The sequence below is a fragment of the Nicotiana sylvestris genome, chromosome 8 (genome assembly GCF_000393655.2).
Source record: "Nicotiana sylvestris chromosome 8, ASM39365v2, whole genome shotgun sequence".
NCBI lineage: Eukaryota > Viridiplantae > Streptophyta > Magnoliopsida > Solanales > Solanaceae > Nicotiana > Nicotiana sylvestris.
Window position 1 is genome coordinate 167514979 of NC_091064.1, and position 13029 is coordinate 167528007.

The 13029-nt window shown below is 34.5% G+C and overlaps 1 protein-coding gene across 3 annotated transcripts; it reads right to left on the bottom strand.

Annotated features, from left to right (window-relative positions):
* Positions 1 to 1219: 1219 nt before the first annotated feature.
* LOC104249377 (uncharacterized) lies at positions 1220 to 7790 on the bottom strand. Of its 3 annotated transcripts, none has more exons than XM_009805794.2 (8): positions 7668 to 7790; positions 7393 to 7488; positions 6973 to 7291; positions 6747 to 6873; positions 5600 to 5980; positions 2548 to 2959; positions 1579 to 1656; positions 1220 to 1483 (listed from the first exon to the last, which is right to left on the bottom strand). In XM_009805794.2, the coding sequence occupies exons 5-8, from the start codon at positions 5950 to 5952 to the stop codon at positions 1433 to 1435; spliced, it is 894 nt and encodes a 297-aa protein (XP_009804096.1). In that variant the 5' UTR covers positions 5953 to 5980; positions 6747 to 6873; positions 6973 to 7291; positions 7393 to 7488; positions 7668 to 7790; the 3' UTR covers positions 1220 to 1432. The 3 variants fall into 3 exon arrangements, with proteins under 3 accessions (XP_009804096.1, XP_009804094.1, XP_009804095.1); XM_009805792.2 differs by having other exon boundaries at positions 6973 to 7295; XM_009805793.2 differs by having other exon boundaries at positions 6747 to 6876; positions 6973 to 7295.
* Between the last annotated feature and the right edge of the window lie 5239 nt (positions 7791 to 13029).

Consider the following 13029-nt stretch of genomic DNA (forward strand, 5'->3'; position numbering starts at 1 on the left):
AATTTAGAATGAAAGAAAGCTTGATTGCAATAATAAAAGACAATACTGTATTTAGGGGAAGAGACACAAGTAAAGAAAATTATTTACTTGCTTGAAAGTTTGATTCCTTACCAGGAGGCCATGAGATGCGTTTAAGGGGTCATGAGGCATTGCTGGGAAGCCGTTAGCATGCAAGAGAGCGATCCTTGTTTTTCTTATTTTATTTTACCGCAAAAATATACGACTTTCATTGTTTTTTAACATCCATAAAAAATGACAAAACACTTTCATTGTAGTGATGTTTATGTTTATAAAAGACCAAAATGTTAAAGGGCCAGCGTGAGATTGCGTAACGCCCATATATTACATAAAAAATTAATGTATCAATCTTTAATACATACGCCAAAACAAAGGGCAGGCAAAGTTGTTCCTTATTTTGTCCTTTGGTGTTTTAGTTTCCTTTGCTTTTGCCCATGGATACCAAGATTTTTTCACTATTTTAAAAATAGATTTTCACTTTTACTAGTACACTTTTGCATATCAAAAGAAAAATAATTTATTATTCCTGTTTTGCGCTTAACATTAATTATTCATTCCAAATTATTTTTCAAATCCATTAAGACTATGCACCAATTAATATGGATATCATGGTAAATTATACACTTTATTTATTATTTCTTAAAAAAACGTACAAAGTCAATCGTGGACAAGTAAAAGTGAACGAAGAGAGTAGTATCCTTTTTGAAAATTCGTTCTACGTGATTGGATGAGTTGAATTAAATTCAGACGGATCATGAATCAATAAATGAATCATTCTCAATACTTTCAAAGTTTGCTTAAGTTAAAATGATTAGATTAAAATGGAACAAGTAACAGAGTCATAATCTAAAATGGGAGACGAATTGGAAAATAGACTTCAAAACATAGACAAATGGTACAAATAAGAGAATCCAACTTGACCAATATAATCCAACTTTTCTTCCTTTACGATCGAACTAAAAGGTAATTTATTTTTCACAAATTATTAGCTCAAGTTATTTAAAACTGACACAATTTTCAATCTCCAAATTTTTTCTTTTTCCCTTACTTTTTTGCCATTTTCAGTTTCTTACATTGTTTTCTTGGTTTGGAAAGATTTAAAAAACAAGGAAAAAGAAACTTTAGGTCATGATTTTATTTATTTCATATCTTTATCTTTTATATTTGTCAGAAGGAAAATTTGTAGGGAAACAACTTAAAATAGAGCAAAATTATATATGGCTAAACATTTTTTTCTTCTTATAATTGATGCCAAGGGGAAAAACCATGAAAAAGAAGTACATTGATCTTGAGGATTACCAACAGCTCATATTTGCACTCACGTGGTTTTTCTTTTTTCTTTTTTCTTTTTTCTTTTTTCTTTTTTGCCTTTTCCTTTTCTCACTCAATGAAACATTGGCAAACAGAAGACAGTCTACTCCGAGTCAGATTCCATGTTTCCCATAGCTTTTAGCCCTCTTGGTCTCTGCAAAATTACGAAGAAATATTCTATTATCCTAACCCCAAAATTGAAATAGAAATGGAAATTATTAATTTTGACACCCAAATAAAAAATGATACCTTCTTGGTTACTTTCTTCTCTCTAACTTCATACCGCTCCAAGGACAAATCACAAAGCCATGCCCCTGGACTTATCAGCTACATAATTGACATACGAAGCTTATTAGTTGATTAATTAAATAATATTCTATAGCTTTTTTCATACAAATTATACGTAATTACGGTTATTATTAACATGGGAAGGGAAGGGTCCATAAGAACCTAACATTAAAACTTATAGCCATATTAATATATTATTATTAATGCTATTCAAATCATTGAAGATAATATGCCTAGAGTTGTTCCAGGTTTTTGTCCTTACCAAGTCAGTTTTAAATTAAACTAATTCTTTTTAGCTAATTCACATTTTTTTTAAAACAATGTTTATTAAAAGTTTACCGAACATTCTCCAAAATTTTAGTGGTGCCCCAGTATACTCAGAAGAATCCGTGCCTAAAGATAACACGTGTCCCCTCAAAACTCCCACTCGCCGTCCTTATAGCTCTGTTACACTTTTTTATCCTAGCTATTTATGCCCCCATGAGGAAAAAGCCAAAGCTAAGCATCCATAAATATCGTAGCCCCACCAAATACCACTACCCAAAACACAGTTCCTTTTTTTTGAAAAAAAAAATAATAATTAAGATACCACAAACGTACAGTCTATTTTTTTTTAACGTACAGTCCAATTGATTATTTCGACAGACCTATTCTATATAAATCTGATTTAGTACAAAATTTTAATTAACAGCAAAACCCAAATTTTGTTTAATGGAATAACATAGAATAGAAGTTTCTTTTTATCAAAAATATTCTAATTTGTATTGGTTCACATAGAGCTCAAAACATATCATTAACTCAAAATGTTACTATCATGACCCTATTACCAAAGTTTTATTGAGTAAAGTTAGGGGAAACCAAAAAGGTTAGAAATAAATAAAAATAAAATAATAGAGTAACGGAGAAGAAAGGGGAAAAGTAAAAGCTTACATTGAGCGTACGTTGAATGAATTTGGCTCTTTTCTTGGGTCGTTGAGGTAGCTTTGAGCCTTTGATGGCCATGAAATCCTCCTCTTTCTCCTTATTTGTTAAGCCGATCACAAACTTCGGTGGCCACACCATCGGAATCGCGTCGCTCCCCGACGAAGACCCACCTCCTCCTCCGCCTTTCTTGCTGTCGTGCGCTGTTTCCGACGATGCAGACCCGCCCCCTACACCGTGGTGATGGTGATGGTGGTTGTTACTAGCATCATCATTATTGTTTGTCTTACTGTTTTGGTGGTGGTTGTGGTGGTTAACGTGCGCACTACCTCGCTTATCGTGCGCACCCACTTTGTCCGGAGAAGCCATCCCTCTTAACCCGTTGCTCCTTTCTCTCATCGCAGTTGTACTCTCTGAATTCCTGAGAATAACAAAAACCCAATTCGTCATATAACAATATAAAAACAAAAAGCACTTTTCCTTTTTTAAAAAAATAAAATTGTTAAAATAAACAAAAAGTTTAGCCAAGAGTGTAATTACCAAAATAACCTTAGCGTTGGTCTAGATCTGAGATTCGTCAAAATGGCTGTTTTGGGGAAGGTAGATGGGAACTATAATGGAGAAACTAATAAAGGAGAGAAAGAAGATGGACCTGTGAAAGTGAATCCAATGTGTAGAAAGAGATAGAACATGAATAATGGGTATAGCAGTGGATTATTAGTCCCGGATTGGAAGAGAAAAAAGTAGGGTGCAATGGCAGAGTAGGAGCCGTCCGATTGGAATTGTAGAGAAGATTACGTGTCTTGATTACAAGATTGGAATAGTAATGGCTGTGGGATGCTATCAATTGTAGGGAAAAGGTGGACCCACATACCTAAGCCCCTTCTTGAGTATGACGATTTAAAAGTAGGAATTTCTTCAGCTTCACATGTACTACAATCAATCCACCATTTGCCCATCCAATATCTCAACAATTAATTTTTAAATATATATTTTCTTTTATTTGTTCTTCTTCATCTATATAGTTGAAACTATACCTTGGTGCTTAACCAATATATTTTTAAATAATGTAATAATGTTTTTAAGTCAATTTGTACGCATTTTAATTATATTACCAGTAACTCTAACTCCTATGACATGACAAGAAAGAGTAATTATGTCCACAAAACTTAAGTAGATAAGACCAAATCACCTTCTTCTTTTTTTTTTTTTTTTTTTTTTTGCATTTACTAAATCTAATCTGGAGGAGAGTAACAGCCGAGAGAATTCAGACAAAGTAGTCAGATGTGGTAGGATCTGAATGTTTTAAAGACCCCAATCTTATATGATCAACGCCCATCTAAACAAGAGCAAGAAACACAAAGAGAGACAATGTCAAGGTCAATTGATTTGATTATTCAACCCAATCAGAACCAATTATTTGACCAAGGAAAAAAAAAGATCCAAATGGAGAGGGGAGCACAGAAAGAGCTAAACATTAAATACAGTTTATCAGCCAAATAATTAATTAAGAACCAATTATTTAATGTAGTAATCCACCTCATTCAAGCAATTGTGACGGATCAATGACATTAGCACTTGCGTTCAATCATTTCATTCAAAACCCTTAGGGGTCGTGTATAAAAAGATATAAGGATTATATAAAAATTTAATATCACTTTAATACTTTGTTTGGTTAGTAAATTAGGTATAAGTTATTCTGGTGTTAATTTTAATACTGAGATAACTTATACCTTATAGAAGGTGGGGTAATTAGCACCAATATAACTTATACTTTCTTCTTAGAAATTATGCAATTGTCATTCTTAATACAAGATACCAAACAATGAATAAACTACAATCTCAGCATAACTTATCACAATATAACTTATACTGGCATAACTTATACCGGTATAAATTATAAGAAGGTATAAGGGTGGTATAAAAATTTAATACCACCTTAATACTCTATTTGGTTAGCAAATTAGGTATAAGTTATCCGATGTTAATTTTAACACCGGGATAACTTATACCTTATAAAAGGTGGGGTAATTAGCACCGGTATAACGTATACCTTCTTCTTAGAAATTATGCAATTGTCATTCTTAATACAACATACCAAACAATGAATAAACAACAATCCCAGCATAACTAATTCCAACATAACTTATCTCAATATAAGTTATGCCGACATAAGTTATACTGATATAAATCGTATTCCAACCAAACGATCCCTTGGAGCATTCTGAAAATGGGTATCAAGCTTACAAAACGTGAGCACCCACAATAAAATATCCAGTGAAGAAAAGCTCGTCCACTATAACCCCAGGCTCACGAGTCTAGTTGTATCACTTTCTCCGCACTAACATTTTTACTGCCTCATTTTTCTTTTCTTCACCCCTCAACGTAATAGAATTTCTTTATAAAAATAATAAGTTAATAACCCACCCTTCAAGCCGTACAATAATACCAGCTCAGCTCATATAGTGGTGATAAAAAACATTAAGCTAAGGCTATCAAGTTTTAGATGCCAAGTACCAACTTTATGTTTTTTGAACCCCTATGTTGTCAATACCCTGTTCATGTCCACTCAGTTTTTAAAAAAAGTGATTTTAGCTTTTTCACATAATGAAAAGTGTGCTTCATATTTGTTTAAATTGGCTACGATTAATGCTTTAAGCTTTTTCCAAACTTATAACTAAATATTTGATATGAGTTTTACATATAGAGCATATATATCTGAAAATTGTACTACATACTCCTCTTCTGCAAGTAAATACTCTCTATGTCCAAATTTATTCGATTTTCTTTTTCTTTTTAGTCTGGCATAAAAAGAACAATTAAATTATATTTGAAAATAATTTAAATTCATACTTCTCATTTTACAGCCTTAAAAACATTTATAATTTGTAGTAGATCACAAATTATAAATTTAGATACTAGAAAATGAAGGGAGAAGGAGCACTACACATTAGATTACGATCCTTTCATCTGCCGTTACTGACCTCACAGCACGCCGGAGCGTGTACAATCACGCGATAAACAAGCATTTTCAGAAGGAAAAAAGGAGAAAAAAGTTTACCTGAGATTCCGATGGGAAGGGGACGCCCCACGCTGCCGGAGATTCAAATAACCGTTACTATTGGCAGTGTTAGTGGTAGCGGGTTGATTGCCGGAGTCCTTATTTAGATCAGATCTCACAACCCGTCGATCAACTCGAACCGGAATTCTCTGAACCGCCACTGAATCGGCCGAGTCATTATTATTACTTTTATGACTAATATTCTTATTCTGTACCTTCATGCACCGAAGTCTTTTCCGGTTCCCCCACTGTAACACGAAATCAGACGACGTCGTAGCAGCAGCTGACTTCGTCTCTTTCTGAAGGTTCTGAGCTGATCGCAATAATAATCCGTCTCTCGAATTTTTCTCCATCTCTGGTTTTTATATACACCACGCGCACCTGTAATATCCAACCAAACACAAAAATTAATTAACTCAGGTTAAACTTTTTCCATTACTACTAACCGCAGTTAACTTACCACTAATTATAGCAACAAAAAGAAGAAAAGTTTTTTTTTTTTTTGGGAAATTGGCAGAAAATAAATTCGTGATCAGAAATTGAAAGTTATCCTATCTAAATTTAGGAAATAATTGTCCAAATGCAGAAAGATACAGCTCTGGTAAAATCGTACAAAACAAAAATAAGATACGTGAATACTGCACCATCTGTGTGATTGCTGAGAAAATCTCAAGGAAAATTGTAGAATTTTCTATCACTGAGCATCTGAAAGAAGGAAAATGGATGCTTTTTCATATCAAAATATATGAAGGCCAAACAAAAGTGAAAACAAAACTCCCTGTTTGAAGAAACCAAAAAGATGTTCGGAGAAACAACATTTCTACAAATACTCTAAATGAAACCAAAAAAAAACAAGAGAACATATGATAATCAACATTTCACCCTTAGTTACAAAAAATTCTTGACAATTTTCAGAATCGGAGGAAAGGATTATTCCCAGAAAAATGGAAACAGAACCCCACTGAGATTAGAGAAAACAGAGTTTACTGGAATTTTTTTATAGGACTGGTGAAAAAAGCTCTGAAGTTTTGGAGATGAAAATCAACAGAAACCGACAGAGGGAGCTCACAACCTCATGAAAATGGCACAATCGAAGGGAAAGAGGGCTAGCCAGCAAGAACAAAATCGCATTAGCCGAAATTTTTACCTTTGTGTAAAATGGTTTGTCCCTCTTTTTAGACTCCAAAAATGGAAATTGATGCTCGTATGGAGCTATCGGCACTCGGGAGAGCGTCTCAAACAAGATTCTATGGCAATCAGGATCTGTCAACAGTCTGCTATAAGAAGAACAAAACGTAAGATTTTGTCATTGAAAAACGCAAAATCAAACTCTTTAACTGAAACCGATTTTCACCGAAAACTGATATGCTTACCTTATCTTTTTTGATTTTGCCTCATACCACCATCGATTGGCTGAGAAAATCTTTTCTTTCTTCGTCTGTGAGCTTCGTGAATGGCAAATTGAATCGGGTTCGCTACCAGATGAACCGATTTGAGAAGAATTGCGATTTTAAAACTCTGTAAACTCAATTTATTAGTCGAAAAATTAGAGATTCTTCAGTAAAAATGACGACATTTCAGCGCTTCGTTCATCAGATTTCGAGTTCAATTCCGATCTTAAAATCTTTCAACATGATCTCTATACTTCAGATTTCTTCCAATATCTCAACTGAATCTCTCCAAATGCAGCGCCTGCCTAACAAAAATTACAGAAAAAGCAAATTTTCATGTCAATTACCAAACTTTAGCAGAGAAAACCCAATGAAAATCGAGTAACAGTTCAAATTACAGACCTCAAAGAAACATAATCCCACGACCCAAATCTTCACAATTAGCTGAAGAATTCAAAACTCAAAAATCCTTCAAAAGAAAGCCTCTTTAAAATGTATCTGCAGATCAAAAAATAGTTCCTGATATATGTAAATTTTCCCGATTAAACTCATAAACAATAAACTACACATTCGAATTTACAAAGTTATTCATCTCATCTGCGGTTTATTTCGAAGAAAAGATGGAATTACAGAGTTTTAGATCTTCACGCAATTAACACTTAGACATTTTCACTCACCATAATTTGGAGGAAATTTTCCGGAGAAATTTGAAAGAAAATTATTAGAGAAAAAATACAGAGAGAAAAAAAGTGCTCTCACTATCTTCTTCTTTCTCTCCCACTCTGTGATACAACAAAAATAGCCTCTCTGGCCTTTGAACCCATATTTTTATACAACCCCCGTTTCAACTTCAACACGCCGTTTAATCTCTGACCGTCGATATTTTTATCAAACGGTGAAGAGCTCTCCTCATTTGAACCGTCAATTCGTTCCGTTACGGCGTTACTGTGCCCCCCTTATACGCTGCATTTTCCTCGACGACGTTAAGTTGATCGACGGAATCTTTATGAGGCGTCAGTGTAATAAATTTTAATTGTCAATATTTTAATCATGGACCTTTCTCGCTAACCGGTTCAATGGCTCTCTAGTGTGATTGACCTAACCTTGGTGAGTTAAGTTAACTATGGTTAGCTTTATCTTAGTTTTGGCTGACTTGGAGGCCAAGACCAAGAGTCTGGACAAACTCTTTAGCAAATTCAAAAGGTTCTCTCTCTTCTGTTCTCTTCTCTTCATCCTCCTCGCTCCTTTTTTGCTTCCTTTTCTTTTTCTTCTTCTATTTGTCTTTCTTTCTGTTCTTTTTTTCTTTAATTAAAATATTGCACTACATTATTCTCTCTCCATCCCATGTCATTTGTCCCTTTTTATGTTGTAAATTATGTCATTTTTCCAAAAGTAATTACTTCTAGTCCAAATTGATAAGTCTATTCTTTCACTTTTGATTTTTATTTATATTAGTTTTACTGTACATATTTTGCACGTATTTTTTTATGTCAATAAATATATCATCTTAAAAGTCACATAAGTAGCATTAGACAAAGTGTCTGAGATATAAAAAAATTGAGTTCCCAAAACTGATAGAATGTTAATTTCACGTTAGCTAGCTCAATAAAAAAAAAATCTTTATACCATATGAACCTTAAATTATATGAAATATCTTATAAAATTTAATATTATTATTTCTGTATCTAATATCGAACACAAAAACACTTTTACCACGATTTGTCAAAGATTTGGAAAATAATACAAATTTAAAAATAAAATCTCATGGTCTTTTAGACATTTGGGAATGAAAAAGTTTGCGCTATAGCTCCTAAAAAAGACTGTGTTGTTTACTTATAAAATGGTACAGTTGAATTTGTTACGTGATTTTTAGACAAGCAAACTTATTTGATCCAAAAGTGATAAATAAACAAGACTAAAAATAAGACTCGGTGGTTAAAATTAAAGGAAATGACGAGCTTGGCTCCAAGAGGAATGCTTCCGAGGACAGAAATGAGAATAATGTAAAAGAGCAAATAAAGTTATTTGATCGAGCTTGAGAATGGAATATAACATAAGTTTTGCCAAGAATTTCATCTCTTACAATGGTTATTAAGCCTGCTATTTATAGCTAAATTCAGGGAAACAAGATCATAGGATCAAGCTCCTCTTGAATGATAATAAAGGGGTCATTGATGAATATGAAACGGCAGGCTACGAATGCAAATATTATCTGCAACGGCTGCCTGTTTAATGTTAGAAAATATTCTTCATTGAATGTTATCTGATGGCAAACATTCGAACCGCTCCCGTTGATCAGGTTTTTTTGAGGTTTATCATATACCAACTATAGTTGATGTTCCCGGTATTGGTTGCCACGTGATTCGTTGTTTACCTGTCTTCGGTTCCACGTAGCGTGCTATCATTTGATCATTTACTATGGACAAGTTTTATCCTATACAGATAGTTCCCCTGTTTTCCGGTGGCATATCTTTAGGTCACCGGGAAGTTGGTGAAGAACCCTTTCTTGGCGAAAAATCTTCTGAACAGTCTCTAACGCTTGAAAGGACGCACTGTTGATACTCAATTTTTTCCTAGGTAATTTTATACCCAAAATATTTTCAAAATAGCATATATGTGCATATATCAGCACACCCAAGAATTTTGGTATTTTTAAGGATTTTTAAAACCAAGTTATTGCCTATACCATAAATTCAATAATTGTTCCTAAAATTATTATTTTCGGTGAATAACTTATTTTATCCTCATATTTACACCAAAATACAATTAAGGTGATTTTTGCACATTTTACAAATTCGTTTGGCATTTTTAAAAGCTAAATTGCATATAATTGCAATTATAGCCTATTATGTAATTGATAGCATCTTATAATTATAAAATTAACCCTAGCATTTTTTAATTAATATTTATATTATATTTGTTTACCCGGTACTTTTAATTTGTTCTTAAAAATCGTTATTGCTATTTTTTATAAAACAAAAATGGAAAAAGTGGCTATTTACAATCTAGCCTCAATTGTATTTCAATTTCAGCCATTTGGCACCCCTAATTAACCCAACTCAGCCCCAAATTCGAGCCCAAAATACCCAACCCAATTACCTTTAACCCGACCCAGTACCTACTCAACCGACCCAGCCCATAACCCCGTTCAATCTCGGTCGTTGATCACTTAGATCAACGACCACCATTGATTCTTTCCTTTTTAATTTCAAACGACCCCTAAACCTACCTCATTCCTTCATAGACGCCGCCTTTGAATCCCTTCTTTCTGTCAACTCTCTCTCAACCCACCTCAAACCCTAGTCGTCGCCTCTCACTGAAACCCTAATTCATGGCTTCCCAGGCTCATCGGAGACCTGTACCAGCCTCTCAGGGCCTCTACGTGCTCGTCTTTGAGGTCCTATGACCAGATCTTGAAGGGGTTTCGACCAAGCCTTTGCTTGATGACTGTTCTCCGGTCGTCTTCAACCTTTGTTCAAGCCAACCATGACTATTCGAGTTCGATCTTCCTGCTTAGATCGATGGTTTTCAAAGTCTTTCTCATCGCCTGGGTTTCTTACGAAATCCTAATCTCTAAGGTTCCTTCGATTTTATTTTAGATCTGCCCCGGATCTATATGTGTTTGAACTTTCTAAGCATCTTTCTCAAAGTTTCTTTAATTTTTTGCTTTCAAAACTCTTTATTCTTTAATTAGGGTTTTATGTTAAGGTATTTCGAATCTCTTCTTTGATTCTCGACATGTTTTACTATGTTTTGCTTGTGTTGTTTTCTATCTGAGTTAGCATGTTTAAAACCTTAATTCTTGAGATTTTGTTTGAGTTTCTTAGTCTGTTTGTTAACATTCGTTTACCTGTTTTTCTATCTGAGTTAGCATGTTGAAAATCCTAATTTTTGGGGTTTATTCGAGATTTTGAATTTGTTTGTTTGTTTCACTTGTTTATCGCCTCTAAACCTGACTGATTTTGAAAACCCTAGTTCTTTGGGGGTCTATTTGAGTTCCTGAAGTTCTTCGTCTGTTGAAATTGCTCAATGTGATTCCTTTACTTCAACTCTCTTTTTCTTTATGTGACTCTTTTGGTTCTGAGTTCTTGCTACCTGTCAAACTCGACTATGATTTTCACTCGACTTTTTGCATGCCTCTGATCCTTTTCTCCATTACTAAACCACTGAAACCTGACTATCATGCTTCGAATGTTTGCTCTATGCTACTACTGTATGTTGTTTCTTTTGCCATAGCTTGGTTTCACATGTCTATTACTTGCGCATTCCTTTATATACTGAGTCCCTTCTGTGATTGATTTTCAAACTCATAACTGATTTCAAAACTTTTCCCTCTTACTCGCCTGTTAAGGGTTAATTGATTCTCTTTCTTGGTTTGGCCTTACTAAACCCTTTCCAAAAATAAGTACAATCTTGTACTTGGACTTAAATACCTATTATATGATTTTACTGCTCCTTTTATGGCAACAACCATTCTGCTTACAAACTGATTTTCTTTCCTTATTTTTGATCCTGTTAGTATCCGTTTGAACAATAATCCCTTGATTAAAGGGAAGTCTTGTGTTAATTGATTCTGATTGTGATCATGCCCATATTTGTGTTAAAGCTATACTTGTTACCTTATTCTTTACTCGTTTTCAAAACTATAAATACCTATACTCTTCTCTTTCAGAGACACGAACACACACAGCATAAGTCACTACTTCTTCTCTCAAATACTCTTAGTTTTTCTTAAAAGCATTCGAGTTTTTCTCTGAACTCATAAGCTAGAGTCCTCTTCTCTGATTGTGCTTTGGCTGCAAGTATTCTGCTTTTCTTCCTGCTTACCTTTCTGCAACTGGTATGTCTCTTCTTGTCTAAATTCTGCCTTTCTCTTATGTTTTTATGCTTCAGTCTTCTCTTTGTTTATTTTACTGATTTTTGCAAGTTTGTTTATTCCTGCTCCTATATGAATCCCCATCCCTAAACCCTTTGTATGTTGAGTTATGGTTTAGAAAACATGACAACACTTGATATTGTTGTTCATGTATATGGACTGGACTCCCTGAGTCCTAAACTCTTTCAATTCCCATTCCCCTTTCCCTTTATGTGTATTCTGAGCCTGAGACTTTGGTCTGGCAGTGTCCTAATCACTGTCCAGACCATAGTCTGACCTTCAATAGGTCTGTGCTCTTCTTTGTTGGCTGAACAGGCCTGGTCAGGGGCGTGCCAGCCTATCATATGGCTAGGCATGACCACCAGGTTGCCATGGCACTCTCTAACCCCCCTCTTACACTTACTCATTCTTAGAAACTAAATTCTGCCCCTCTCTTGTGAGCCTTGCCTTGGGACCTCCCTGAGCTCCCTCTGAACTTGGACACCTGAGGGTTGGCCCTTCCACACTGCACTATAACTCTTTCTAATTAATATCTTGGGTGTAAGCACTGCCTGGACTTCTTGAAACTCCTTGGATCTCTGAAACACCCTAGATAAGAGAAGGCTTTGGAAATCTGGATCTCGGAAGTGGTTCAATCTCATATTGTTAGATACTAAGTCTGAATTAGGCTGCTCGGATGTAGCTGTAATTTCTGATGTATTTTTATTTCTGTCTTATTTTTCTGGTCTGTAATAATTTGTATAAACTCGGGGATCTAGTGAAAAGGGGAGGGGATTTACTTTTATGTACAAAAGGGTAGAAACCATGCCTATAGGACTTTTATTGTTAATCTATGCAATCTCACAAGTAGAAACCATGCCTATAAGATCTAACTTTATGATTTCTGCAACTATGCATATAGATACTATGCCTATAAGGATTTGCATTTTTGCATTTATAATGACATTAGACAAATCGTTAGGTTTAATGATAAATCAGCATATAGATATCATGGTTATAAGGCTGTTAACGTTTGAAAGGTATTAAAATCAGTAACTCATAGGGATCATGCCTATAGGAACTTCAAATCAGAATTGTTTCACTCGTCTAAAACAGTACTGACCCTTTTTGCTAAAACAAGCGACTTTCTGCACGTTTTATGAACCCTTAAAACTTTTCTTGCA

What these genes read in the sequence shown, in the direction of transcription:
- LOC104249377 (XM_009805794.2), bottom strand. Translation starts at nt 5,952, where the DNA reads ATGGAGAAAAATTCGAGAGACGGATTATTATTGCGATCAGCTCAGAAC. An exon ending in TCATTCAACGTACGCTCAAT is followed by an intron (nt 1,657 to 2,547) that starts GTAAGCTTTTAC and finishes TCAATTATGTAG; the next exon opens with CTGATAAGTCCAGGGGCATG. An exon ending in AGAAGAAAGTAACCAAGAAG is followed by an intron (nt 1,484 to 1,578) that starts GTATCATTTTTT and finishes GTAATTTTGCAG; the next exon opens with AGACCAAGAGGGCTAAAAGC.